The 25,269-nt window shown below is 42.0% G+C and overlaps 1 protein-coding gene across 2 annotated transcripts; it reads right to left on the reverse strand.

Annotated features, from left to right (window-relative positions):
- Nucleotides 1-491: 491 nt before the first annotated feature.
- On the reverse strand, nucleotides 492-15,708 carry HAPSTR1 (HUWE1 associated protein modifying stress responses). Of its 2 annotated transcripts, none has more exons than XM_085237311.1 (4): nucleotides 15,259-15,708; nucleotides 14,487-14,567; nucleotides 10,825-11,100; nucleotides 492-3,886 (listed from the first exon to the last, which is right to left on the reverse strand). In XM_085237311.1, the coding sequence occupies exons 1-4, from the start codon at nucleotides 15,476-15,478 to the stop codon at nucleotides 3,642-3,644; spliced, it is 822 nt and encodes a 273-aa protein (XP_085093437.1). In that variant the 5' UTR covers nucleotides 15,479-15,708; the 3' UTR covers nucleotides 492-3,641. The 2 variants fall into 2 exon arrangements, with proteins under 2 accessions (XP_085093437.1, XP_085093436.1); XM_085237310.1 differs by lacking the exon at nucleotides 15,259-15,708 and adding an exon at nucleotides 14,894-15,158.
- Between the last annotated feature and the right edge of the window lie 9,561 nt (nucleotides 15,709-25,269).

Here is a 25,269-nt window from a genome sequence, read left to right on the forward strand (position 1 = left end):
TTTAACAGGTTAGAAATTGGAAAAGGCAGCTAAATTCCAAAGCCTGCCAGTAAGACAACTGAAAAAACATTTGCAGGTTTGGGGACACCCACACAAGCAGGAAAGCCTGTTATTACAGCACCTTGTTTCACAAAAGTGTGAAGTCTTTTGCTCGAGAGAGAAATCTCTACTACTGAAGTCAATACCAGTTCTACTCCTAAACAGGGTATGCTGCATATTTTAAGATGCTTTTCCTAGATCTCAGTGATGTTGAATTCCATAAGACATCTCACACAAATGCATGCAGTACACCCCAATTCTTAAGACTTTCAGTAGCCCACAGCACAGCAGCTTGTGATGCAGGAGGCAGAAAAGCCTAAATACAGCTAGATTTAAACAGCTGCCATCAAATTCCATTCTGCAGAATTAAATAAGCCTGTAGCTCACACTTATCTTCTGTTTGGGGCTCATGAAGGACTGTATTACTCATTTAAAATAATTACAAAGCAGCCTTAACATTTTTTATTTTTTTATTAGGTTTATTATGACTTAGAGTTTCTATTACTCCAGTTGGGTAAACCACATTTGAGAATAAGTTTAACTGCAGGACTTCAGTTTCAGCCAAAATCATTTTTGCATTACTTTATTGTAATATAACTTTAAATTTAACATTTAAAACGTATTTCATTAATAAGCAAGCCAAGCTCAGTAGCTTCAGTGCAGGATGTACTGTATGGAACTTGCCGCACATTCATGTTAGATTTGATGTACATGGAAAAAAGACCGGTCAACTCTATGATTCATAAGAGAAAGCAAAAATAAGCACTTCCTTAAAAATCAAACTAAACAGTCCTCAGTTCAGTGTTTCTTTAACATCAACTTACTTCTGGCTCCAGGAGCTACTTTTGATAACAGCAGAATGCTGCTTTCCAGAATTACACTTTTCTACACTGACACAAGAAATAATCTTCAAAGCAAAAGGTACTGAGCTTTAACTTCTGTTTTCTCGAGACAATCTGTTCTCCCATTTACCAGGTGAATATGTGCATTTTGGATTATTCCAGCAAGGATTAACAGAGCAAGAAACAATTGGGGCTGAACAGAAAAACAAGTTGCCAAGTATTTAAGGTACAGGCAAAAATATCACTGCAATTAGTTTAAGACTGTTTTCTCCTCAAAGAAAAAATGGCACAAATCAAAGGAAGCCAAATAAACGTAGTTGAGTGGTAGCAGACTGAAGTAATGCTTCAGAACATTAACAGGATAGAACTGCAAGGAAGGGGAGACAATCTGAATAGGTTCTGTGTATTTGGGCCAGACCAGAAGCACTGTTAATAGTTCGATCCCTGTATGCAGAACTCTGATATATGTTGCTACCCTTACTACACATAAGGTGTTAGAAGTTGCAGAGCATAAGCATCTCAGTTGTACAAACCAGTTAATGAATAAACAAAACAGATGAATGGTTTCCACATGTCTTTTCTGGTCAGGATTCCAGCCTGTGACTTTTCACTTCGTGATTCTCCATTTAGGACAGAGAAATTCCTCTATGAACAGCCAAATAAATACTAATGCTTAGATACTTCAAAGTTTCAGTTGAAAATGCAGTCAAATGAATACTAGCTTTATGCAGCTTTAATATTTTACATAAAATAAGTCTTATGAATCATAGTTAATAGCAGTAACTGAAACTAACGTATACCAAGTCCTTCAGGTGATGTGCAAGTTAAGCTACGTAACACAGGTAGGGAGTTTAGAACAGGTCTTACCATCTTGCTTTGCACAGTTCTTACACTTGCCCCATGAACTACAGAACCTCTAGCTACAGTGTTGTGCAAATGTTGACATCCTTAAGAGCTCTTCAATGTAAAGAAATACGATGGAAGCACCACAAAGCAAGGAAGTTATGCTCCTAAGAGACTTGAATTCTGAAAGGTTTTAAATATCAATTACTGTCTTGCCTCATCTAGCAACCACCAATGAAAGGGCAAAAAGCAGCAAGACTACAGTCAAGTCTGCTTCAAGTAACAAGAAATACAAAGATCTGACTCTACAAGCACATAAGCAGAAGTCTTAAAGAGCTGTATACGAATGGAGCTCAAGGTGCCATAACTAGTAAGTAGGACACCAGAATTTAGCACTGTGGATCTACTACAGCTGCATTTCAAAGATGAGTCTATGCTTCCAGTTAAGCACGTATACCACCTCACTAAACACCCTTTCCCAGCTCGCAGATCTGGAGCTCATTGTTTTCTTATTCCTCCTGTATTATTCATTTTTTAGGCAGAGATTCAGAGGCCCTAAAAGCCAGTCTCTACCAAAAAAAAAAAAAAACCAGACTCCTACCTACATGTAAAAACAGAAGTTCTTTGAGATCGATATATCCATCCCCATTCAGAAACTGATTTGCAGCCGATCAATCTTGATGTCTACTTCAGTTTTTGATAACACTTACTTTATGGCAGAGTTTGATCCTATGAATGTAAGCTCAACACAAAAAGAAAGCCGTTTATCCTTTTTAATTCATCCTTACAGCATGTTTATCCAGAACTTTTTAAAATCAACTTCCAGTTTTAAATTATTTTCTTAGCACTTGACAGAACCTGCATTGTCACCCCCCCATGAAGGAGGTGGCATCACAGAGAATCTTAAGTTAGTCCAAGTTCCCACTTGTGACCAGAAGTCTTACTTGTTAGACAATACCTTTCCTTCAACTACTCCCCCTCACTCCCCTCTCCTCCCACCCCTCCCCAGCAATGGGCAATTACTCCACAAGAAATGTAAAATGGGATATGGGTGTACACAAAGCCTACCCTTCACTAATACTGAACAGAAAAGCCTACTTTCCAATTACAGGACATCTTCCTCTAAATTTAGGTCAGCACTGGTGCAGTCTGCACTGTGTATGGTTACCACAAGGATAATACCAATAAGTACATATATTTCCTCAAACTGAAGATTTAAAAGTCTATGAAGTTAACTGGGGAAGTTTTATATTGCTACTTCAGAGCACTAAACACACAAAGTGAACCCAATAAAGATCCTTGTATTGATTCAATATTAAGTATTAATTGCATGACCATCATAGCACCTCTTTACATTATCACACAATCACCAGAATTATCAACTGCTTTTAAAACTAAAAAGGGTACAGTCCGATATTTATAACTTGCACACTGTTACTATAGAGAAACTAGGTGCATGGTACAGTGCTGCAAAAATGGAAGCCTGCAGTTTTGACAAAGATGCCAAGTCATGTAGTAGACAATTTCAGTCAAACTGGCAATACTGTTTAAGCAAATACTCAACACAGCAGGAAATAAAGGACAAAAGAAGCATTCTATAACCAAATAAACGTCTGAAATTTCCTTTCCCTTTAAGAATACAAGTAAGGTCACTTTTAGCCTTGGAACAGATACATGTTCGCCTATGATGATCTTGCTAGCTACTACACAATATCTGATGTCCTCTGCTAAGAATATAGTTTAAGAAAGCCGCAGATACAAGAGGCGTCTAATGTAATACCTAAAATTTTTTTATGGCAATTATTGAATTTGTCTTAAACAGTGAATATGGGAAGATGGCCTCATGTTTCCTTTTCAATAGTACTCTGAGGATCAAGTGGCTTTCAAGCAGCATGGTGGGTTTGAAATTTATGCAGTTTAGATCATTCTGTTGCGTTTATGAGTTGGTGAGTCTGTAATGACATCGCCACACTGGGCTGAGGTACGCTTTCTAGTTCCACCATTGTCCAAGTGGAGTGCCATTTCTTCTGATATGAAAGTGTTCAAATCAACATCATGAAGTCCGTTTCTCCTTCGACTAGCATTGGAACCACTGCTCACGTGAGTAGGAGAGCCTGGGGTACTCGAGCGAACACTTATACTAGCCATTGCACCACTAAGACCTAAGGGAAGAAAAGAAAGAACATTTAGGACATGCAGCAAAGAAAGTAACTTCCTGTGCGTACAGGACAACATTTATCTGACGTAGTGATACATCACAGGCACTTCATCCTATTATTTGTGCCACACACGCTTACTTGAAGGCCAGGACACACCCTCTGTTTTGCCATGCCTCCTTAGCTTTTACTAGAAGAGAATACAGAAGTTGGAAGAGCCCCTTCTTAGAAAATTTGAAATGAGTTTGTACACCAGGTTGTAGAGGCACACTACAGCAAATGCTTGCTCCATAAGCAGATGACAGGCTAGTCATAGTGTGAAAATACTCAAAGGAAGGGTAGTCTATTCCATGTGACAGCTTCAACCTAAGCCATTTCTTACACAGAAGGAAACTTTCCCTACTAATGGAGTTAATTACTAAGTTGACTTAGTCTTGTTTCAAAATCCCCTTAAGTTCTGAAGGAAATACAGCATGACAGCGCATCACAGACAGGTTTGTAAAGCAACTGATTTAATTAAATAAAAACAATTGCAGGGCTGCCACTATTAGCCAACACATTAGTATTCAGAGCACTTAAAGCAGAAAAGCAAGACCACATGTCAATTGACCATAATTCACTAGCAGCAGATCTGATCCAAAATAGTGTCACAGGCTCCCTGCTATCGCTATGCTTCGTAACACTTCATTAATAACCTGAACAGAAGTGAAAACTTCGTACTAATTAACAGATTCTAAAGCCATCTGCAGTGATGGCAGGTTGATACACAAGTCATGAGAGGACAGGTTAGCCAGATTCACTCTACGTCACTGCAGAAATAACATTGAAAGCTTTGATCTTGTACTACAAGATCTACTTTACATGGAGTATTTTACACTATGTCCAGTAAAAACTAATAGTTTGTGCTTTCTTAGAGCTTCTGCTCACAGCCCCAGTGAATGTCCCAACGACTTAAAAGCATGGTTTAAAGCCTGACCAGAATCCTGCAGGGTTTTAACAACATTAGAATTCTTTCATCCAAAGTGACAGAAAGTATTTAAAAAAAAAAAGCAAAAGCCCCTTTAATGAAAAAATAGGTCAAAGCCAAAAAACCTTGTTCTGGTACTCCCAGAATTCAGATTGAGCTTAAACTTGAAGCCATTAAAAATGAGACTTGTATCTACAAAATAAAGTAAAGCACCCAACAGATGTTACAAATACCCAAGGAAAAAAAAAGCTACATGTTTCAAAGTTAGGCAGGTAAAAAAAAAAATCACTGCACAATTCAAAAGATAGCAGGAAGTTTAATTTCAACTGACACAGCATTAGAAAGAACATTTCATCCTGTACAATTCAACTGGAAAAACAAAACTGACAGTACACAGAGTAAATGTTTCTGATGCTTTCAATCCCACTGATACTTTGCCAATGGTTCTCCACAGCACTAATTCCAAACATAATTGCTCTGAACACACAGGTTCAGCACTGTTACTTCCACAATTGACAGTTTACATCACTTTCAGTCATTGACTGATCTGTACAACTCATAATCAAGTGATCAGTGTATTTTTTTTATGGAAAAACTATTCTGAAGCCAATACTGATCTGTGAGGTGAGAAACCATGTTTTAGCCATCACTCAAGAGCTACGTTCTGAAGAAGAGACTTTCAAATACCACACATTGTTTGCTGCCACAGATACACAAGTCAGAATTAACAAGTGTATCTACTGCACTGCAGCATCCTAGCAGGATTGCAAGCAATGCCTCAGGCAGATATTCACTTCTCAGTATTTAGGCAATGCCAAATCACTACAAATTTAGACTCAGAACCAGCCTCTCTCTTGGAGACTGCTCTGAAGCTTATAAACTTCAATCAAGCCTGGTGTCAAAGGCAGTAGGGTAGCTTTGAAACAGTGGCTACAAAGATCAGAACACAATGATGTTGTAACATAACAAGTACTTCTAGTTGCAGTTTAAATTTCCATCTCATACTAGATCAGTTAAGTAACTGTAGGTCATCATTAAGTATGCAAACAGCCTCACCATGGAATGACAGTTTTGTATTGGTTACTAGCAGTTGCCATATTACATAGCACTACACAATCTAATCTCAAATGAAACATTTACATCAATTTAAGACTAGGCAAACTAATATAGAAGAATGAAAAAAATCAAGATACTGAAACACTGAATTGCCATTTCACATAAGCAATGTCACAATCAGCAATGTAATCAAAAAGATCTGTTTTCTGTTGCCAAAAAAACAGGGCATCTTTCAGGATGAATGATCCACAGTTCATTTCTTCTAGGAAAGCTGCTGTCATGCAAGAGGAAAACCTCAGAAAACCCGCTTATCAGGAATTATTTCAACTTTTTAGTGTATTCTGAGAGCATAAGTTCAGCAGTTAGGTGACCAGTAAGAGATACTACACAGTAAGATGACACGATTAACAACCTCATTTAACAACTTCATTTCTATACTGTGATTAATCACAGGCACAGTTTTGTCTACAAAACAGGACAGATTCAATGGCTACTAAAGTGTTTTTACCTATTTCATTACCCCATGATCACAGCTGAAATTTCCCACTGCTTTTCATAGATCTTTCTCTACAAGCCCTTAAGAAAGGACACATGGCTCTCCTCATTTCCATGCCTTAAATTGGAGGACATTGTCTGAAGTGTTTTATAGTATTCATTACTTTCTCACTACCACTATTTTTTCAGTCAAAGCTCTTATGAAATACCACATTGATTTTTCTGAAATACTGCTATCTGAAGGGTGTTTTAGAGCACCTACTATAACACTATTAGTTAAAGTTACAGTACAGAAAGGATATTAGTTAGGTAGCATTGCTTACAATTAAGTACTTACTCTCCAAGTTTAGCCAAGCATTCTAATGATTTGATAAGTGTGCATGTTTCATGGAGAATGAAATGTTTAGGTTAAATAAAACTGCCAACTCTAACACACATTTACTTACACTAACCTAACTGAAGCTTTATAAACCACAACCTGTTTCACCTGCACTGTAGCCACGAGTTATTCAGGTCACTAACAAACTATCAAATACTGGATAGCCACCATTCAGTACAGTCCTAGTATGAACTACTATTTCCAGATGTTTTAATCAGCAAGGATTAAAAGGAGTATTCACACTTGCAGTGTGACCAAAGCAAGAATTAGTTAACTTCACGAAAATCCCTGTCACTCCACCACGTTTTTTAAAATTGCTGCTACACAACAAATTCCAGCAACACATTAACACAACCCCATGATATACACACATGATCTTTGTCAAATTTAACCTTATCTGACTCATCTGAACTCTGTTCTCCCACGGTCTCTACCAGTTGCTTCCTTCTCCACTTTTTAATACTGATTTCTAATATAAAACAGATGGTAAAACAAGACAAAACCTCATGGACAGTTAGAATCTTTTAGTCAAGCCACATATTTCCATATGGCAGAGCTAGAGTTTAGCCCGGAGAGACTGAATCAATGCCATGTCAACACTTAATCTACCAAGCAAAAACACTGTTTCTACACTGAGCTCTTGTCTACCAATGCATCATTTTAAGTAGAATACTGAAGTGCAGTGCTTTTCACTATTGCCTTCCTAAGTTGCTGCCCACCTCAAATACATGACATTTTCTCCCATGCTTCCGGAAAAGTGTTTTTTTAAGAGTACAGATCCCACACTGAGCATACATCTTACAGAGTATCAACCCCATGTTGGAAGACCAAAGCATCATTTCAGACTGTAGAACAACCAGCACCCTTTACAGAGTCTTGTAGGCAGACAGCATTCTACCTACTAGTAAGGCAGAAAGTGCTCTGGTACATGTCAACTCCTAGAAGTTATGGCTGTCAGGTCAATTTAATCTTTATTTGAAAATCCTTCTCACAGATGCACACTGAGGAAGCACATGAAGATGCATCTATGCCTATGCTAACTGCTTTTTTTTTTTTAGGGTTAGATGAAAGTCACAAACTCAGGTTTGAGTAGTTGAACAATAGCAGCATTTTATCTTCATCACTTCCAGAAACATGCAATATCACCACTTGTAACGCTAAGAAAAATCCACTTGAGCTTCAGGGTAAGACAGCATACTTTACCTTAACTACTTCCCAAATTTTCAGAAGTGCTGAGTAAAGCCTTCAACAGCTAGTTTCAAGTGAGATTATATTTCAAAGAGTGCCCTCCAGCCCACCAATAATGCAAAGCTGCCATCAAGGGCAAACATTTTCACTTGCCAGTTTACTCTGAGATTACACTAAAGGAGTTCAGTAACAGATGCACACAGCAGAAGTGCCATAACAGAAAAGGGAGATCACCATAAAAAGAACTTTTCCAAGTTAGTACAGCTTTTCTTGATCGTTCTGTTCTGCTTTTAAAACAGGAGAGTAAAGAACAAGTTTATCCCAATGTGAATAATGCCACAGAAATAAATTTGGAATTCCAAATGCCTAGCTTTCATCAAGAAAGCCATTTAATCACCTTGCTGAGTTATAATACACAGCAGACAAGGATCAAAATGCAAGAGAAGTTTAAAATTGCAGTTTTAGGGAGATTTGCAGATGCAGCATGTGGTTTTCAAGATTCAATTACAGATACTCTAGAGTTTTATTTTAAGGAATACAGAGCTGTGCACAGCTTTCCAGAAGTATTAACTACATCACTATATAGTTTCTTCTTTAAGTTTTCAGATTTAAATATGAAATAGTGAGACTGAAGTATAGTAGTCCCTCTCTAAGTAGTAAGATCAGCAAATTGAAGGATCTAGGTCTTCAGCCATACTACCATCCCTTTCTGAGCAGCAGCAATAAGCAAGGTAAAGGAGATTCAGAGCTTTGTTCTGTACTTTAACTCATACCTGTTTTATGAAAGACACCACATTAAGCAGCAAGTTTCAGCATTGCCCTCAACTCTGATTCAGTCCATCCATGTCACTAACAGAGGAATACTCTACTCCACAGAAAGCCTTCTGGCAGAAACCCCTGCTTTTACACTGGTCGAAAATTTCACTTAAAGCCTTAGTCCTGAATACTTGCTGAAGCTGCTCTCGCTACCACATTCCCTCACAGCATCTAGAAGCAGCCTGCTAAAGATGCAGATACACAGCCCTACATCAATTTACAAAAAAGTCATTTGCAGTTTAAAAAAAAATTGAAGCAGTTCTAAGACGACCAACAATAAACAGGAACAAAGATGAGAAGATAGTTTTATCACTAATTCCCCAGAGCTAGAAGAGGGCAAAAAGGAGATGGAAGGCAACAAATTGTAGGCACTAGCCTAGAAACAGTCATGGAGCCCTACACAAGTCTAGTGACTGAAGGAGGAATACAAAAAGCATGTGTCACATCAGACTGAAAGTGATATCAGAACAAACTAATCCAGAAGGTGACTGACATGTAATCCTGTCCACCAGCTGATTAAGGGGGAAGAGCACATTTCTAGTCCCTCCTGCAATACTATCAGAGCAAACTTCCTACTCTGCTCATGAGCTATATTCCTTTCATATTCCAAACTTTGTACCCAGAAGTTCCCCTTTGCACTTCCATGAACAACCTCTATACTAATAAGAGGTTAAAAAACAAGGATATGAAAATAGCCTCAGCAAATACCCAACAATTAACTGCTTGAAAGTGCTCTGTGTTTAAGTGACTTGGTAAGCCTTTACTTAAAGCAATCTGCACAGGGTTTAACTGTAGTTTCAGAAAGGAAGTTCCTTTTAAGTCTGCTTATCATTTTGTATTACATGAGTCAGCTTCTGCAGCTGTCCTCCTCATGAAATCAACTTAACCTACTGAACAACAATACTGGTACACAGAGTGCTCTAGCCAGCTTCCAATATGAGAAGGAAAACTGCCAAAAAAACATGATCAGGTGTAAGTATGGTTCATTGAAATGGCAACAGAGCAGCCAGTAACACTGTCTAAGTGACAGCCTAATTCTGGTAACAGTGTAGGGCTTATTCATCTTGAAAAACTGCCATAGCAGAGCAGAGGCAAAGACTGCATTTTAAGGAATGCACTTAACTACTTAAATCCTATTCCTCACCAAAAGTAATATGGTAATGTTTTCATTTATTTTTCACAGGTATTTCTAGACAGTTTTATCTTTAAGTCCTCACAAACAGCCCATAATTAGCTCAAAGTATCTGCTACTCTTTATAAGTTTTATAAGGCATAATAAAATCCAAAGGTGAGCTGCCTCTCTTCACCTCAGGACCATTTTCTTTTTCACTTGCTAGATGAAAGTTCAAAGCAGAATTAGTTACTGAGAATTCCTAACTCTTAAAAAGCTATACCACCACTATTGGCAACAGCAAGGAAGTTCACTATGAGTCAACTTGGAGTATGTTTTCAAGAAGTGAATAGGAATGAGAGCTGAACAGGACTCTTGCAGTGAAGGGAACCTACAATATCCCTCTCCATGGCACTTGTTGGAGCAGAATACCACACTATTATCCTTGTACCAAAAAACAAGGGCACTAAGACAAAGATAGTTTCAAACTGTCAATTCCTTCCTCTACCCCACACAAATCTGTTGGTTACTTGCTACTAGTCAAAACTTAACATTTAACTAGGTGCAAGTGTAGTATTATCATTTCTCAACAATTCTATTTATTTTAGCATTGATACAAATATCATCTCTTCATGCTTCAGAAAAACTTTAAGTTGATACTTAACTTTGAGTTTCAGATGTATTGCATTCTGCAGCCGTGAACTCTTTTCACAAAGCACCTCATTCATAATATTTGATCATGCAACTTTTTAGTAGCTAGCAAGTCTTGCACATACAAAAAGCTCTTAGAGAATTAGGTAGACACCTTCAACTGGAACATTGAGTACATGACATAAGGATATCAGTGACCAAAATCCAAAGCGTAAGAGGAAGACATGCTTTATGAACCCCCACCCAGTTTTAACCAAGTAGTATTGAAAAATTACTGTTACCATGCAGAGCTATGGCTTCACGGAAGGGTTGCAAATCAGTCTCTACAGATGAGCTAGTTTCTGTTGAAGTAGCTCGGTTAGGGGATACTACAGTCAGTCTTGGAGGAGCTCTAGAATTTCTTGGAGGAGGAACTTTTCCACATAGGAAGCTGATCAAGTCTTCTCTACGAATAGTTCTTCTGCGTTTTTTAACCCAAGCTAACACATCCTTATTCCGACGTTGATAGCCAATCTGAATTCCTACATCAAAGCTTCGCTGATGGGCATCCACACTTTCTGCAAGAAGACAAAAGTATTCTTAGCAAATATTACAGATTGAACAAAACAATATATAGTATGGTACACCACTGATAGGATTTTCTTTCAGCCAAAAGAAATAAGCATGTGTTCGATAGCTAAAACAGCATTTCCGACATCTTTCAGTTAGGCTTCTTTTGTAAATATATTACCTAAGATTTTCCTTCCTCGTTTAAGAATCCATTACAAGTTTGATATACAAAAGCTTTGAATAGGTATTACTTACAATTAATCCTGCTAGAAAATGCAGTTTTATTCTCCATGGATGCTATCAGTCATCTGTGCACAACAGTTAACTTCACAGCAAGCACTATTTACTTGTATTACACTGTCCTCAAACATCAGCAAGTTCTTCTACTGGTAGCCAAGTACTATCAGTAAATTTCAGAGAATAGATGGGACAAGTCATACTCTTTACTCAAGTATGTTATCTTGTTTGCCATGAAAACCACTGCCATGTTAGCTCTCACTCCATTCAAAGTGAAAATAGCACCCACTCCAACTCAATTCACTTGACTTCCAGATTTGTTTTTAAACTTAAAGCCAGAAGAAACTGCTTTTGAATTCTTCCTTTACTAATGAAGTCCAACATAACATTATTTTGAGGAAATGGCTTTTGAGATTTATGAACAGCTGTCCAAGATATTGGTTTACAGATAAACAGAGATATACACATCTAATCTATTTCTCACATGCAAGAACAAGAATAACCACTTAAATGCCAATCTTGGACATTATTTTAAGGCACCACTGGATGGCCCATAAAGGAGTGCTAAAAGACTACCAAGTAACAGCATTTCAAATATAGCACAACTTACCAAGGAAGGAAATACTGGATTATTTCACTGTAAACCACACAAAGTATGTTCAGTACACTAAATCACCTTCATGCACTCTTTTTTAAGAATACTTTCTTATGCTGCTTTGTAACCAAAGGACTGAAAGGTCTACAAAAACTTAATTCCTGTCAAAGCAATGGCAACTTGACAAATTATTCCTCCAGGCACTTTGACTCTATACTATCTCTGACTCCAGTGCAATAGGGCAAGAGCTACCCAAACTCCTCAGACCTAGTCTGGAAGCTGACAACAGTCCGTTAATCCCTTCCTGAAATACCTTGAGAAAGCCCTGAGAGATGAAGAGCCCAGCTCTACATCAACAAGCCTGCTCTCCTTGTATACAAGAACATTGACAAAGGGCTAACTAAGGTCAGTTATGAAGGCAGCCACTGACTGTCAACATACCCTAGCCAAACTTCAAGCACCATTACCCTAGGAAAGATCAGGCATTAAAACCTACAACTGCTTTGTTCACAAAGTCAGACTGACAAGATATACAAGCAATCAAGTTGCCTACATTTCACAATTACAAATACTAATATTACCAAAAAAAGTTACATTTTTCAATAATAAGGTAAATTGCAGGCTCAGAAAATCATCAGAATGACTAAAACCATACCCTTACAAATCACATATTCACTTCTTAAAGTGAAAATAGAAATCCACAATCCAGATCTTCAGATCATGGTACTTAATTTATTTTGAAGAAAATGCTAATATACATGCAATCACACTATCTGCCCTACAGCTTCTTACATTGCTCCCATTAAAGGCTTCAATGCCTCGAAGTTATCAAACCAGAAACCCAATGGGGCAAGACAAAGTAGGTAACATTTGGTTCACAGCACCTAGCACTTCAACATTTTGTCAAAACTCCTTTAAAATAACTATTACTGAATGTGTGAGGGAGCCACAGGAGCTTTTTAAAGAGTAATTTTCTGTTTAGTACTCAAGGCAAATTCACATTAATGGACTCTTTACTTGCAAGGTACACCATGGTCTAGATGATCCTAGGCATGTTCTCCTACCTTCTAAGAGGACTTAATTAGGAATCAAGTGAGGACTGAAAGGAAGACTGCAGTTTTGAGTAATTAAGCACTTAAATCTGTTTAAGAGAAGTTTCAGATACTCCTTTGTGAAGTATTACATGGTATCTGCCTGAAGACAGCATCCTACTTTAATTCTAGTTTTCCTGATCACTGAGAAACTACATAATCTTCTCTTAACCACACCACTGCAGAAAAATAGGTCTCATTTAACTTGATTACTTATAAGTAATTTAAGCAAAAATTAAGGCTGTAGCAAGGACAGTGGAAAGGACATCATTTGCAACAAACTAATAATTCTAGATAATTTACTACCTGCTGCTCCTCTAGCACCATGCTCAAGAGACAATGGAGCCTGTCCATGTTTGAGCAGCTCTCTCCCTCAGGATGAGCATCTACCCCATTACATGATGGGCTGCCCCTTTACACGACTCACAACACATACAGAATAGTCATACACACTTCCCGCAGGAAAGATGATCAGTGCTAGTGAGGGCTATTTATCTACATCCCCTTTTTGCTTCCTCCACATCCCTCAGAAACCTGATGAGCCAGAAACATGCTAAGTTCAAGCAAATCTCACAAACCAAGAAATTCAAGACAATGAAAAACTTCCAGGGTGTACTACATGCCATGCTGTACAGACCAAGAAAAACACTTTCAGAACTTAAAGAAAAACAGCAATTTGAAACTCAAAAGTTTGAGTTTCTTCCTAGTAATGGAAGGCAGTAATAACAGGGTTCGCACTTCGCCAAATTCATTCTCTGCTCATACAAGTATTGAACAAAATCCTTCTGAAGCAATGAACTCTTGTACCAATCTAAGGAACAGCAGAGTCCAGAAACAGATCTTGACAGATAGAGTCAAACAGCACAACAGAACAGCCAGAAGTACAAGGAGCACAAGCTTTGGTTAAGACCACCTTCTTACCACCACCCTAATGAGAGTGAATGACACTGAGGTGCTTAACATAAAGTGAGAGACTTCTGCAAGGCTCACTTAAAGGGTCTCAGTAGCACAAGAACAAAATTGTTTTGGTTTTTTTTTTTTATATCTATAGCCAGAGTTCTGCAAACACTAAAGCCAACCTATATTTCAGTGAAAATGCACCCACGTTATACTGACATCTCAGCATTTAATACACAACAAAATAAAAGCTATGTAGGACACTGAAGTCCTGCAGAAGCTCTTGCACACTTCCCTGAAATCGTGAGAGGCACATTAAGAACATCCTCTTTCAAGGGTCGCAGAATAAAACAGCCTTTAAGTTGTTAGTCACTGACATGAGGCAACAGAAAAGATTCAACTGCTGTCAGCTAAAACAGCACAGGGAAAACTCTCAAGATTCAGGAAGCAGTCTCGGGTTAGATTTTATCAGGGTGAATAAGAGACATTAGCAGGCCCTGCTTATGAGTAAGCCGGGGCAGGAGGCCGAGCAGGCCCAGCTCAGCGGGGAGGGCCACGGGCAGCAGCCCCTTACCTTTGTAGAGGTTGGTGACCGCAGTGGCCGCGTTCTGGAAAGGGACCCAAAGGGAGAGCCCCGGCTGCTGGCACACCCGGTCTGCAGGGAGGGAAGGACACACGCTGTTTATTTTGGAGTCGCTAACTCCGAACGGCCATGTTAGGTTTCGCCATTTTGTTCCACCTCCCGAAGGCGTCTCGGCAGCGGGACCGGGAAGGGCGGCCGGCCGTCGGGGGGGCCCGGGTCACGGCGGCAGCTCCCGGGGCCGCAGGGGAAGCGCCGAGCCGTGCCCCCTCCCGCAGCCCCCGCCGCACAATGGGGCCGGCCCCGCACTTCGCCATTTTGTGGGCGCTTCTTCCCCGGGCTGGGCGGCAGCCGCCGCCGGCACAGCCGTCCGTCCGCTCCCCGCCCCGTCCGCGGCTCACCTCCGCGGCGCTCGGTCCGCCGCCGGGCCCCCTCCCGCCCGGCCCCCCGCGGCGGCGGCTCCGCAGGCTTCTCCCGACGGCTCCCCGCGCCGCCATCCCGGGCCGAGCTTTCAGCCGGCGGCCGCGAAGGGCGACGTTCCTCGGCCGCCCTCACGCCATTTTGTTTTCCCGTCCGCCTCCATGGACGGGCGCGGAGCCCCCGGGCCGGAAGCCCGCTCCTCCCCCTGCCCGGGCCGCCCCGCCGCCGCATCCTCTTTGTGGGGCCGCGGCCCCGCTCCCACCCCGCCCAGCCGCCCCGCACCGCCGCCCCCGGGCCCGGCCCCGCCACCCCCCGCCGTTCTCTCCCCTCTCTCCCGGCTGCTCACCCTTGTACAGCTGGGCCACGGCGGTGGCCGAGTTCTGGAAGAGGTGCCACAGCTTCTGCTGCTTGTGCTCAGGCTGCGCCGCCGCCTCGTCCTGCAGCTCCGGCGCCAGCGCCTCCTCCTGCTCGGCCTCGGCGAGACACTGCCGCTCCCACTTGCTGAACCAGTGCTCGGGCCCGTGCTCCTGGATCTCCGCCTCTCCTTCCTCCTTCTTGTCCTCCATCCTCCAGCCGGCTCCGCGACCCCTCCGCCTCCTCGCGGGCGCGGGCCCGGCCCCGCCGAACGGCCGCGCTAACCCTCCTTCTTCTTCCTCCTCCTCCTCCTCCGCCGGCCCGGCCCTACCTCACCCCCATGCCGCCGGGCCCCGCCGGCCCGTCCCGCAGCTCCAAACACACTGAGAGACGGCGCCGCCCCGAGCGCAATAAAAGCCCGGCGGAGCCGCCCGGGAACGCGCAGCCGCTCAACTCCGCCCCGCAAGGCCATTGGACGCCGTTACCCCGGCACCGCCGGTTTGAACGGCGGCGCTGCGCGGCACTGGTTCTCACGCACGTCAATCCGGCTTTACGTCACGGGGGGCGGGGCCGACCGGCAGACGGGTCTTGTCGTCATCGACTCGTGCGCAGACGTTGCGGCCGCGCGGCGCAGGCGCGCTGCCCTCCCCCGCCGCCTCGGCGCGGCCTCGCCCCTCCCCCTGGCGTGAGGCACGGCCCCGAGGCGGCTCCGCCCGCCGCCGCCCCTCGCCTCCTCGCGCCGGTGGACGGCCTAAGGCGAAGATGCGGCTGCGCGGGCAGCCGTGCGCCGCGGTTAGGGCAGGGTGGTTTTGTTGCCCTTGCCATATCGACGGTGGGGCGGGGTGAGGCGGTGCTCCGCCTCGGGTTTTCCCCCGCTATTGGTACGGGGGAGGGGGCGAAGACCGTAATCGTCAGCCGGCCGCGTCTTGACCCGGCGGAGGGGCAGATCTGCGCTGCCGGATGGCCGCCTCTGCCCGGCGGGAAGATGGCCGCCGGCCGGGTGCATCGCGGTGCCTCTCGGCCTGGCTGTGTGGTGCGGGCCGGGAGGGGTGCGTGGAGCCTCGTACCTTTTTGACTCTTTTCTTACCATTTTTATATTTTACTTATCATTTGCTTTGTATCAGAAAGCATTCCAACAGGTGGACGTAGGGCAGGATTCCTTTGTGCCCACTCAGAACGCTTCTTCAGAGCACCTTACGATCTCTTCATAATACACGCTCTTGTCTAGCTGCTCCAACCATGCTGCTTTCAGTCACAGCAAAAGCTCCCTCCAGCCCGTGTGCAGGCAAGTCGTGGCTTGCAGTAGACGCTGCTGTGCGAGCAGGCACGTGGTGCTTCCCGCTCTCTGTGCCCCCTGTGAAATAACCTGGGGCTCCACAAATAACTGGCTCCAATCACACAGCATCTGATGCAGTGCAATGCCCTTGCGTGCTGGGAGCAGGGAACCTCCTGTCCGTGGTCATGAGCCAGCACATAGCTCTGAGGGCACGGCCGGGCTCTGGCTGCAGCGCTGCGCAGCACTGTGGGAGCTGTAGTTTCCCAGGGCTGCCAGGGAAACGCAGGCTTTGCTGTGGTGCAGGAGGAACAATGGATGAGGAAGTTTCCTCGGCCCAGCAAGGAGAGCTGGGGAAGGATGACTGAGTGTAGCAGAGCAAGGGAGGAGGATGACTTCAGCAGGCACTCTTGCAAGGGCAGCCTGGCGGGGAACGAGCAGTGAGGCAGCACTAAGGAGCATTCTCCAGCAGAAGGCCTGGCAGCACATGGTGGCTGCTGGCCTCCTAGGAGAAGACTTGAGTCTCATGTGTGGCTGGGATGAGGGTGACAGTGGATTCGAGTGACAAGGGTAAGAGAGAAGGACTGTAGTGATGCATCCCATCCTCTGCATCCCAAAGAGAGGAGAGATTTACACCTCAATTTGTGCCTCAGATAAGCTCTTAGGCCAAGAGGGAAACTGAGCTTGTTGCTGTATCATAATTTTAGCGCAAGCATGATACCAGTGCAAGTATGTAATTCCCTATTCTAGAGCTGGAGATGCTGATATAAGCTAGATATCAATAGATACATAATTTACTGTCCTGCTAGCTGGAAATTATTTAACTGTTTGGGTTTTGTTTTGTTTTAATGCAGCCATGAATTAGGAGTCCACTGAGTCAAGCTACAATGTAAGTTAGCTCTGCAATTCTCAGTAACTGGAATTTCTAATGGTGTTGCTGTCAGCTGCATTGGTTCCAAGAATCCTTCCTCAGTTTCTTCTGTACTAGTCTTGTGAGCAGGACAATGCAGTCTGAGGGTATTGGCCAATATCAAGCTCCTTTATGTTTCTAGAGATGCTTAAAGTGGAATTAACGTGGGTTTATGTCATTTTGTTCCTAAGACACGCAATTTATTTTATGGGTCAGACTGAACTGTGATAGAAAACAAACATTCTTGTATTGCTTTATGGCCAGTCTTCACATACCAAGCATGTTTTCTCTCTCTCTTTTTTTTTTTTTTTTTACCTTCTTAAACCACTGAGACTAAGAACATCTTGCTTATGGGTTGTGCTGTGCCTCTTCATTTGAGTAGAAAGGAGTATCCATGCCTGTGCACATTTTTTTATAAGTACTTCCTAACATTAATGAACATATACAGAAGCATGGATATTGTCTTCCATTCTAGGTATGGCTCTGTCAAGTCCTAGGTTAGGATTAAGAACTTCAGCAGGTTTATAAATAGTCCTAGGTGTGAGTTATGGGGTCTTTGTGAATGTACAAAGGTAGTATTGAAAGGAAGGGAATAATAAATAAATAAACAGATTAAATATTGACAGTCTCTGAAATTGGTTTGTAAATCTTGCATTGATCAGTAGGCTGTTAAGTGTATACCATGCTGAGAGAGATTTTTCTCCTGTGAAACTGTTTTAAGGAAAACAAAAAGTGAAACTATGCTCTCTGTTGAATAGGATTTCTTACAAGCTACCTATAACTTGGAAATGTTCATTCTATATGTTCTTCAATTGTTTAAATATTGGAAGGCATCAAATAGGAATGTCTGATGAGATTGCATTCAAACACTACTCCTATAAATAGGTCCTTAAATCCATCTCCCTTACCAGACCTTGCTCCGTAAGTGACCAGAAATGCCCCTGTCAACTTCAGAGGGCTTTGCGGATGCCCTCTGTAAGATCTGAGATCAGAAGTTAGCATACATAGCTTGGTGTAGGACGGGGCATGGCTCTCCTGGATTTTGTGCCACACATCTGTTTTTCTGAATATTTCTAAGGAGTTGCATAATGTTGGCAACTCTGAAATAAACAGTTGGTTACTGCAATACAATGTAGTGTTAGTCATGATTTATCAAGCATACAGTTCTGACATTTGGCTATGACTGATGCCCATTCAGTATAAACCAAGCAGGGAGATACGTTACGTAATCCTGGGTAAAAATACAGCAGTCAGATTTCCTGGTTTAATTCAGAGAAACCTGGCTACATGCATTTCTCAATTCCTACTGGTAGAAATTCCTGATAGAAATTGATTTTAAGAGGGATATTTTCCTTTCTGCTTGTATAACACCAACTAGTACTGATTAACATTGGAGTTGTACTGAAACAATCTCTAGGACTGCAGTGTGAAGAGGCTTGAGAACTGGGGTATATATATATATTTTTCCTGCATATGATCAGATAGTTTTTAATTACATGTAGTCCATAAAATTACAAATTGTCACTTTTTAATAGGATTGATTGAATAATTTTAACGTGGTCTACTAACATTTTTATGCCATATGAATATAAAAAGGAGCCAGGGGTCTGGGAAGAAGTCATGCATTTTCTGGGACTAGAAGAATAATGCAGCAAAGAAGTCCTGGAGAACGAAGGCAAAATTGTTTGACTTTTCTCAGGTTAACTGTGGAGGAGGCAGCAAAGGAGAGAAGAGAAAGGAACAGCACAGTGTATAGGAGTACACTGTCACACCCGACCACTCTTCTCCCTGATGCCTCCTGAGAAACATAGTGCCTATACCTTCTGGGCAATAATGAGTTATTAAAAAATTGTTCTTCCCTGTAAATTAAAAACAAATTCCATGCTGATCCATCATGACCTACCCTAAGTAGCCTGGAACAAATGTAGCTGTGCTGGTATTGGGTGCTGTTAGGTCATTTGTTTTGGCTAGAGTCAAATGCAAAAAGACTAGAAGATCAATGGCTGATGCACAACAAATGTGGCATCTGAGTAATCTTGGTGTTTTGCCTCTTAATTTCCCCCATGGGAATGCTGTAGTGATGAGAGCAGCATGGCATCCCAACTGAAGTCTCTGGGGAGATAATTACTGGAGCATGATGAGGGTATGCTAATTGTAGAATGCTCTGAAGACTTGTTTTATTCCCTTAGCAGACTCTTACTGGGAGTTGAATTTAATGATAAATAATGGAAAACATCTTTTTAAATATGGAAATATAGAACTGGGGGAGGAGGGTTTATTGAATAATAAATACTCGAGATATGCAGCATTTGTTAATATTTGAGTATTTAGATGGTTGACTGTGGACATGAAAATGTTTTCTCAGAGCAGTAGCTGTGTCAGTGAAAATTTCTCATGTACAAGAGAACTCTCATGGTTTTAGATACTGGGGGAACTGAAGAGAGCATTTCACCAAAGCATAAAAAAATAGCTCTGAGTATTTTTATTTCAATTCACTATTTGTCCTTTGGGCTCAGACTGTAGATGTGTCATCCTCCAAAAAAAAAAAAAAAAAAAAGTCATCAGGGAAGGAAATTGCTCAGCTGAAAATTGTAGTGTTTCTCATGCAAAAGTTTTCAGTGCAAGTAAACCTGAAGTAAGTGTGAGAAACAAGGAGCAGGTATTTCTGGGAAGGCTGGCTTACAAAGACCGTGGCTCACTGACTATTGGTACCAGATAATCAAGACAGTTTAACTTGTTACTGATGCAATCAGCTGGGCTTTATTTATATTGACTTGATACTACTGTTCCTCTGTGAAGAAGCTGAAAAAATGGAAAACCTGGGAAGTAGGAAAGAAAGGAAATAGAATGAAAGTATTTATTTTCCAGTTTGTGTTCCTAGGTAAAGGAATGTCTTCAGCACACATAATGCAAACAGAGAGGTGGATAAGCACTGCCTAAAAGCTTCCTGAGTGGTGTTTTGCATGTTAAAGTGTTAATAACCTCAAAGACAAAGAATACTGCAATGGTGTCTGCATCCCTTCTGTGATTTCCTGTGTGCACATCAGTAATAGCTCTTTTTAAACTGATCAAAATGCAGCCTTGTGAAAGCAACTTGCCGCTGTGTAACTAAAATTTGGTCAATTTATTTTTGCCTAAAATAGATATCCTTGATTGTCAGCCCCAGAAGCTATGCTCAGTATGAGAAGGAAAGCAGAAAGTTCTCAAAACCTCATGTCAGGGCTCTGTTTTCAGTGTGATTAAACAATTGTTCCCTTAAAATAAGTGGTGCTTCTAGCACGGCCAGATAAAGCGCATGGTGAATGTGCAATTGTTCTGCTCAGGACTTCAGAGCAGTTTGATCTTTCTTCCTGCCTTAAGAACTGCTCAGAAAGGAGAAACTCTGCTTGTCAAGAGCACTTCTCTGAAGAGCGTTTTTACCCCGGATTCAAATTTCCAGTGCATCATCAGAAATGAAAATAATTTCTACTTAGCAAATTAATTAATATTCAAGAATGAGATCTTATTGTTTGCTGTACGCAAGTGAAAGAGCTGATCTTTGCTCTGAAGGACTAGCAATTAAAGCACAAAGGAAGAAAACAGCAAGTATCATATTTTCACGATACAGGATAAATGAGCAGATAATAGAACAACTTTATTAGTCTATGCATAAGCTGGTATTTCTGTTGTCAGTAGAAAGAAAGATTGATTTCAAAGCTGAATTCAGTCTGGGACCATTTATTATGATTGCCATAAATGTGGGCCAATCTGGATATTTTTACCCCAAATTCAATCCCAAATCTAGGCCCAAGGTTGCAGATTCAGTCCCTGAGGAGAAACAATATCCAATAATCTGTGATTACTGCAGGTCGAAGTCTGACTGTAAAGCATCGTAATCGCTCAGTGCAGATATATGACTGGCCTATAAAACAAAAAGACTATGGAATAAATGAAAGATTGGATAAAGCCATTGTGAGCCATCTGAGTGGAGTTTCCTTTGCTCATAGAGCACGTGGTTTGCTCCATTGACTTCATGAGACAGGAAGCCAAGGCTTTTAAAAATCCCTAATAGGATATAAATGAAAGCAGGAGTTCTCCATGAGATCTTGTGGTGTGATGCTGGGATGTTTGGCAGTACCTAAATTGCTGCTGCTGGCAGGCACTTCACCACTTACTGTCACTCATTAGCTGAAGGAGCTGCAGAATGCCAAAGGTCTGCAGCAGGTTGCCTGCATGCTCCCAAAGGCAGTTATGAATCACTGCAGCGTTTAGCTTCTCTCTTTTTTTAGAGCATCACAGGCAAAAGCCGCTTTGCAGAGCGGCTGGGAATCACAGGCAGCAGGAGTGTTTCTTGAGTTAACCCTGTGCTCAGAGGATTTTTTTTTGTTTCTCAGCAAAGCATCGGGGTAGAAATTACTTTACTTTTCTGTTGACAGCTTACCTGCATACAGTTGGTAATGTCACAAAACTCAGCACTTCTGTAATCAAGAGGCAGAGTAATAGGTAGAGCTTTAATTTTCTATGTAGCTTTTTGGGGTACAGCCGTAACAAAACTCATTTTATACTGCTGGTTGTAGCACTGAACAGCAGAGATCACAGAATTTTTTTACACCTCATTTTGTTGCAAGTGAGAATACATTTGCTCCTTTTATCTTGTAGCACACATCAGTCCTACAGCTGAGCTTGTCCCAGCCTCACTGATGGTCCTCGCTGTGCACAAAACGGGTGCAGGAGGGCTGGGTTGTGCTGTGCATACAGAGCTCTGCAGGGAACATTTGAGCAGGATTAACAATCTGAATAAGGCACGAAAAGCAAGCTCCCAGATAAAATTTGGAGGCTCAGCACAACCTCTACTGAAGCTACTGGGCATTTTGCATGTTCAGGATCAAATGAACTCAACTGAACTTTTTCTTTACATACCGTGCACAGCTGTGCATGGAAGTGAGTAGTAATGCAGGTAGAGCTAGCTATGAATTCTCTGATTCCAAGTTCAACAGCAGTGTCCTTTCATTGCTGTCCAAACTATCTCAAAAGGTTCATCTCACTCTGTGCTCTCCTTAGTCAGTAGAGTAGAAAAAAATAACCAAACCACCTACTCCTGTGTTGTAAGAACTGACTGTTCACGTTTAAAGAATCTCAAGTGCTAAATATAATATTTGCAGTTCTGCATCTCAGCTACTGGCAGATTCAATAGCTGTTTGAATACCACTAATCTCTTGGGATGCTGGCCAGGGAAGACTTCATTTAGTTTGTGTGGGAGCAGGATGCATAGCACTCCCAGAAATGGCTCTTCTAGATTTCTCCTAAATTCTCCACCTGTATAAAGGAGACGACCTATTCCTAAACGGGTATGGAATTACAACCACCCTTCCAGGGATCACAGTTGTGTCAGTTCTTTAAAATCTTTTTATTAATCTCTCTTATAAGCATGTTGTGCTAGCAAACTGGGGAAGTTAATTGAGTTTGTAGGAGCATTGACTGGTGCATCACTGGTATGGATAATGTATGCAGTTTCTCTTCCAGAATGTGTTTTTTTCCTAGTTCAAGGAAGGTAAGCGTGTTGTCCTATCGATTCCAGAAGTGCCTTGTGAAATGTCTTCTTTCTCCAGGAAAATTGTACAAGGACGGATTTTTGTCATGAAGTTTTAATGAGATGTTTAGAATGAAACGCAATGGAAATACTAACAAACAAGGGGTTTAACAAACAAAGTCTGGATTAATGGATATAACATGATGTTATCACCTCCAGCTGCCTACTTGGCATCTGCCAGAAGCACTGCTGTGCTGGCAGGGACAACAGGGCTGCAGGAGCCCGACCATCAGCTGTCCCAAATCACCTCTGTTGGGGTCACACTGTGAAATGGGACACTTTTGTCCTGGTGAAGGCTGACTGTATGGCAGAGGAGGGAGCATGGATAAAACTTCGTCTTATAGAGCCCTACCAGATCATCAAATCTCTGCACTATGTGCTGTAAGGAGAGGGCCTCAAGAGACTGATATGTATGGAAGGCATTTGAGAGATCCTTTTCTAGCTTTGACCCCATTTTTCAATACCTCTCTTCATCACAAGAGCTATGTTACTCATGCTTCCTGTTGCTGCTATTTGATAGAGTGCAGAGGACTTCAAGTGGCACTGGAGCTGGGACCCAGGCTTGCAAGTGCTATCTCAAAACTCAAATACATCGATTTTCTTTGAGAAGCAACGGTAGGGGAAGATTAGTGTTGCAGAGTGGAAACACTTGGATGGGGCAGTTTCTGAGTTGCTATGGAGAGAGTCCTGCTGTGCTCTGTTGTAACAGACATGGAAATACAATGGTTACAGTCCATTCCAGTGTCGATTTATGAGATTTTTTGGAGCACTTACTCCAGAGCATGTTCTTCTTCCCCATAGCTATAGTCACTTGTTGTCAACAAGTGTTCTGTAACTCTTCCTGTATTTTACTCCCGGGAATAGAACAGAATCAGACCTTTAAATCCAATAAATATGGCAGTGGGATAAGTTTCCTTTCTTTGATTTTTTTCTTTTGTATTTTCTTTGCCTTTTACTCTGGATTTGAAGCTGTGGCTCTGGCCTTACAGTTGTAGGTAGTTTGGATCATTTCTGCTTACTCTTAGCTTTCTGGCTCACCCCCATTTCACTCCTGGGAGGTGAGAACAGTGTGAAAACGAAACCCACATTTAACCAAAGGCTCAGTCACTGGAAGTGCCCCCACACACATTTCCCTCCATTTCTTTTATGTCAACGTTTACAGCTATGTACCCCGTAGCAAATTAGACCAGCTTGTAAATTAATTGCTTTATCTTATTGTGTTAGAAAAAAGAGTGGTTTTCAGTGGAATTGGTTCCTCGAGCTGGCTCACATGTGATGTGGAGAGGGTGAGACACATCCTGTGACAGAGCAGGCTTCAATCAGTGTAATGTAATTAAGTAATAACAGCTAAATGTTGGTTTTAATAATTATTTTCTTCTGTGGATAAAATATTAGCTGTCTAACCCCTTGTCCTTTAAATTGTCTTTTGGGGAGGAAACATTAGACATTGACCTTCTCTACAGAGAAAGTATCTACTCAGATGATGGGAAAAATCATAAGTAATTCCAGCCCAACGTGCAGAATGAATAAAGCATGCTTGAACAGTTCTGTTTAAATCTATTGTTAATTCTGTGCGTCCCCATTAGGAGTGCAGCTGCATCAGGCTCTGCTACCAGCCCGTGGATTCACATCCTTGCTGGTCAGGAAACTCCCAACCTTCATTAAAATGCACTTGTGTCCATGGATAGGAAGCCCAGGGTGTGGCAGCCTGCAGGACCTGGAGTGGCTGCTCACATTGAGAATGTCAGAGCTTTGTCATATTTGGAGAGTCTGTTTGGTTTTGTTTGCTGGCTTAGCCCTGCCAGAGTTTTGAAGAGCCTGAACCTGACCGCTCCTAGCAGGACAAGTTTGGTAGCCTGGTGCTTACCAGGTGTAAAACCTGGCTCCAGGTACCTGTGACGTGCTTTCAGTAGTGCTCATTTGCTCTTGTTAGATATTTTGTGAGTTTGTTTGGGGCTTTCTGAGGCCAAATCATCACAGAGGCAGTGACGTGATCAGATGTTTAATATGCTTCTCTGCCTGCTGTGAATTCTTCCGATTCTTTTTCTCAAGCTTTGCTGCTTGTGCTTTTTTTTTATTATTATTATTACATTGTTCTCATCCACACGACACATCGTGTTTTCTACATCGTATTTTCTTCATTTCGGTCAAGATCTAAAAGGGTGCATTTGTATTCATTTCTGCCGTCTAAAGACCAGTGTGCAAGGTCTGTAGTTGGGAAGCAGTAGAAGTGGGATGTAAAAATACAGAT

The sequence above is a fragment of the Meleagris gallopavo genome, chromosome 16, assembly GCF_905368555.1.
Source record: "Meleagris gallopavo chromosome 16, MGAL_WU_HG_1.1, whole genome shotgun sequence".
NCBI lineage: Eukaryota > Metazoa > Chordata > Aves > Galliformes > Phasianidae > Meleagris > Meleagris gallopavo.

Bases quoted from the DNA above. Each gene is read 5' to 3' on its own strand.
- HAPSTR1 (XM_085237310.1), bottom strand. From the start codon at position 15,143: ATGCGGCGGCGGGGCGGCCCGGGCAGGGGGAGGAGCGGGCTTCCGGCC. The intron at 14,568-14,893 runs GTGAGCCGCGGA...CCCTCCCTGCAG, and splicing joins GCGGACCGAGCGCCGCGGAG to ACCGGGTGTGCCAGCAGCCG. The intron at 11,101-14,486 runs GTAAGGGGCTGC...GTCTTCTTGCAG, and splicing joins GGTCACCAACCTCTACAAAG to AAAGTGTGGATGCCCATCAG.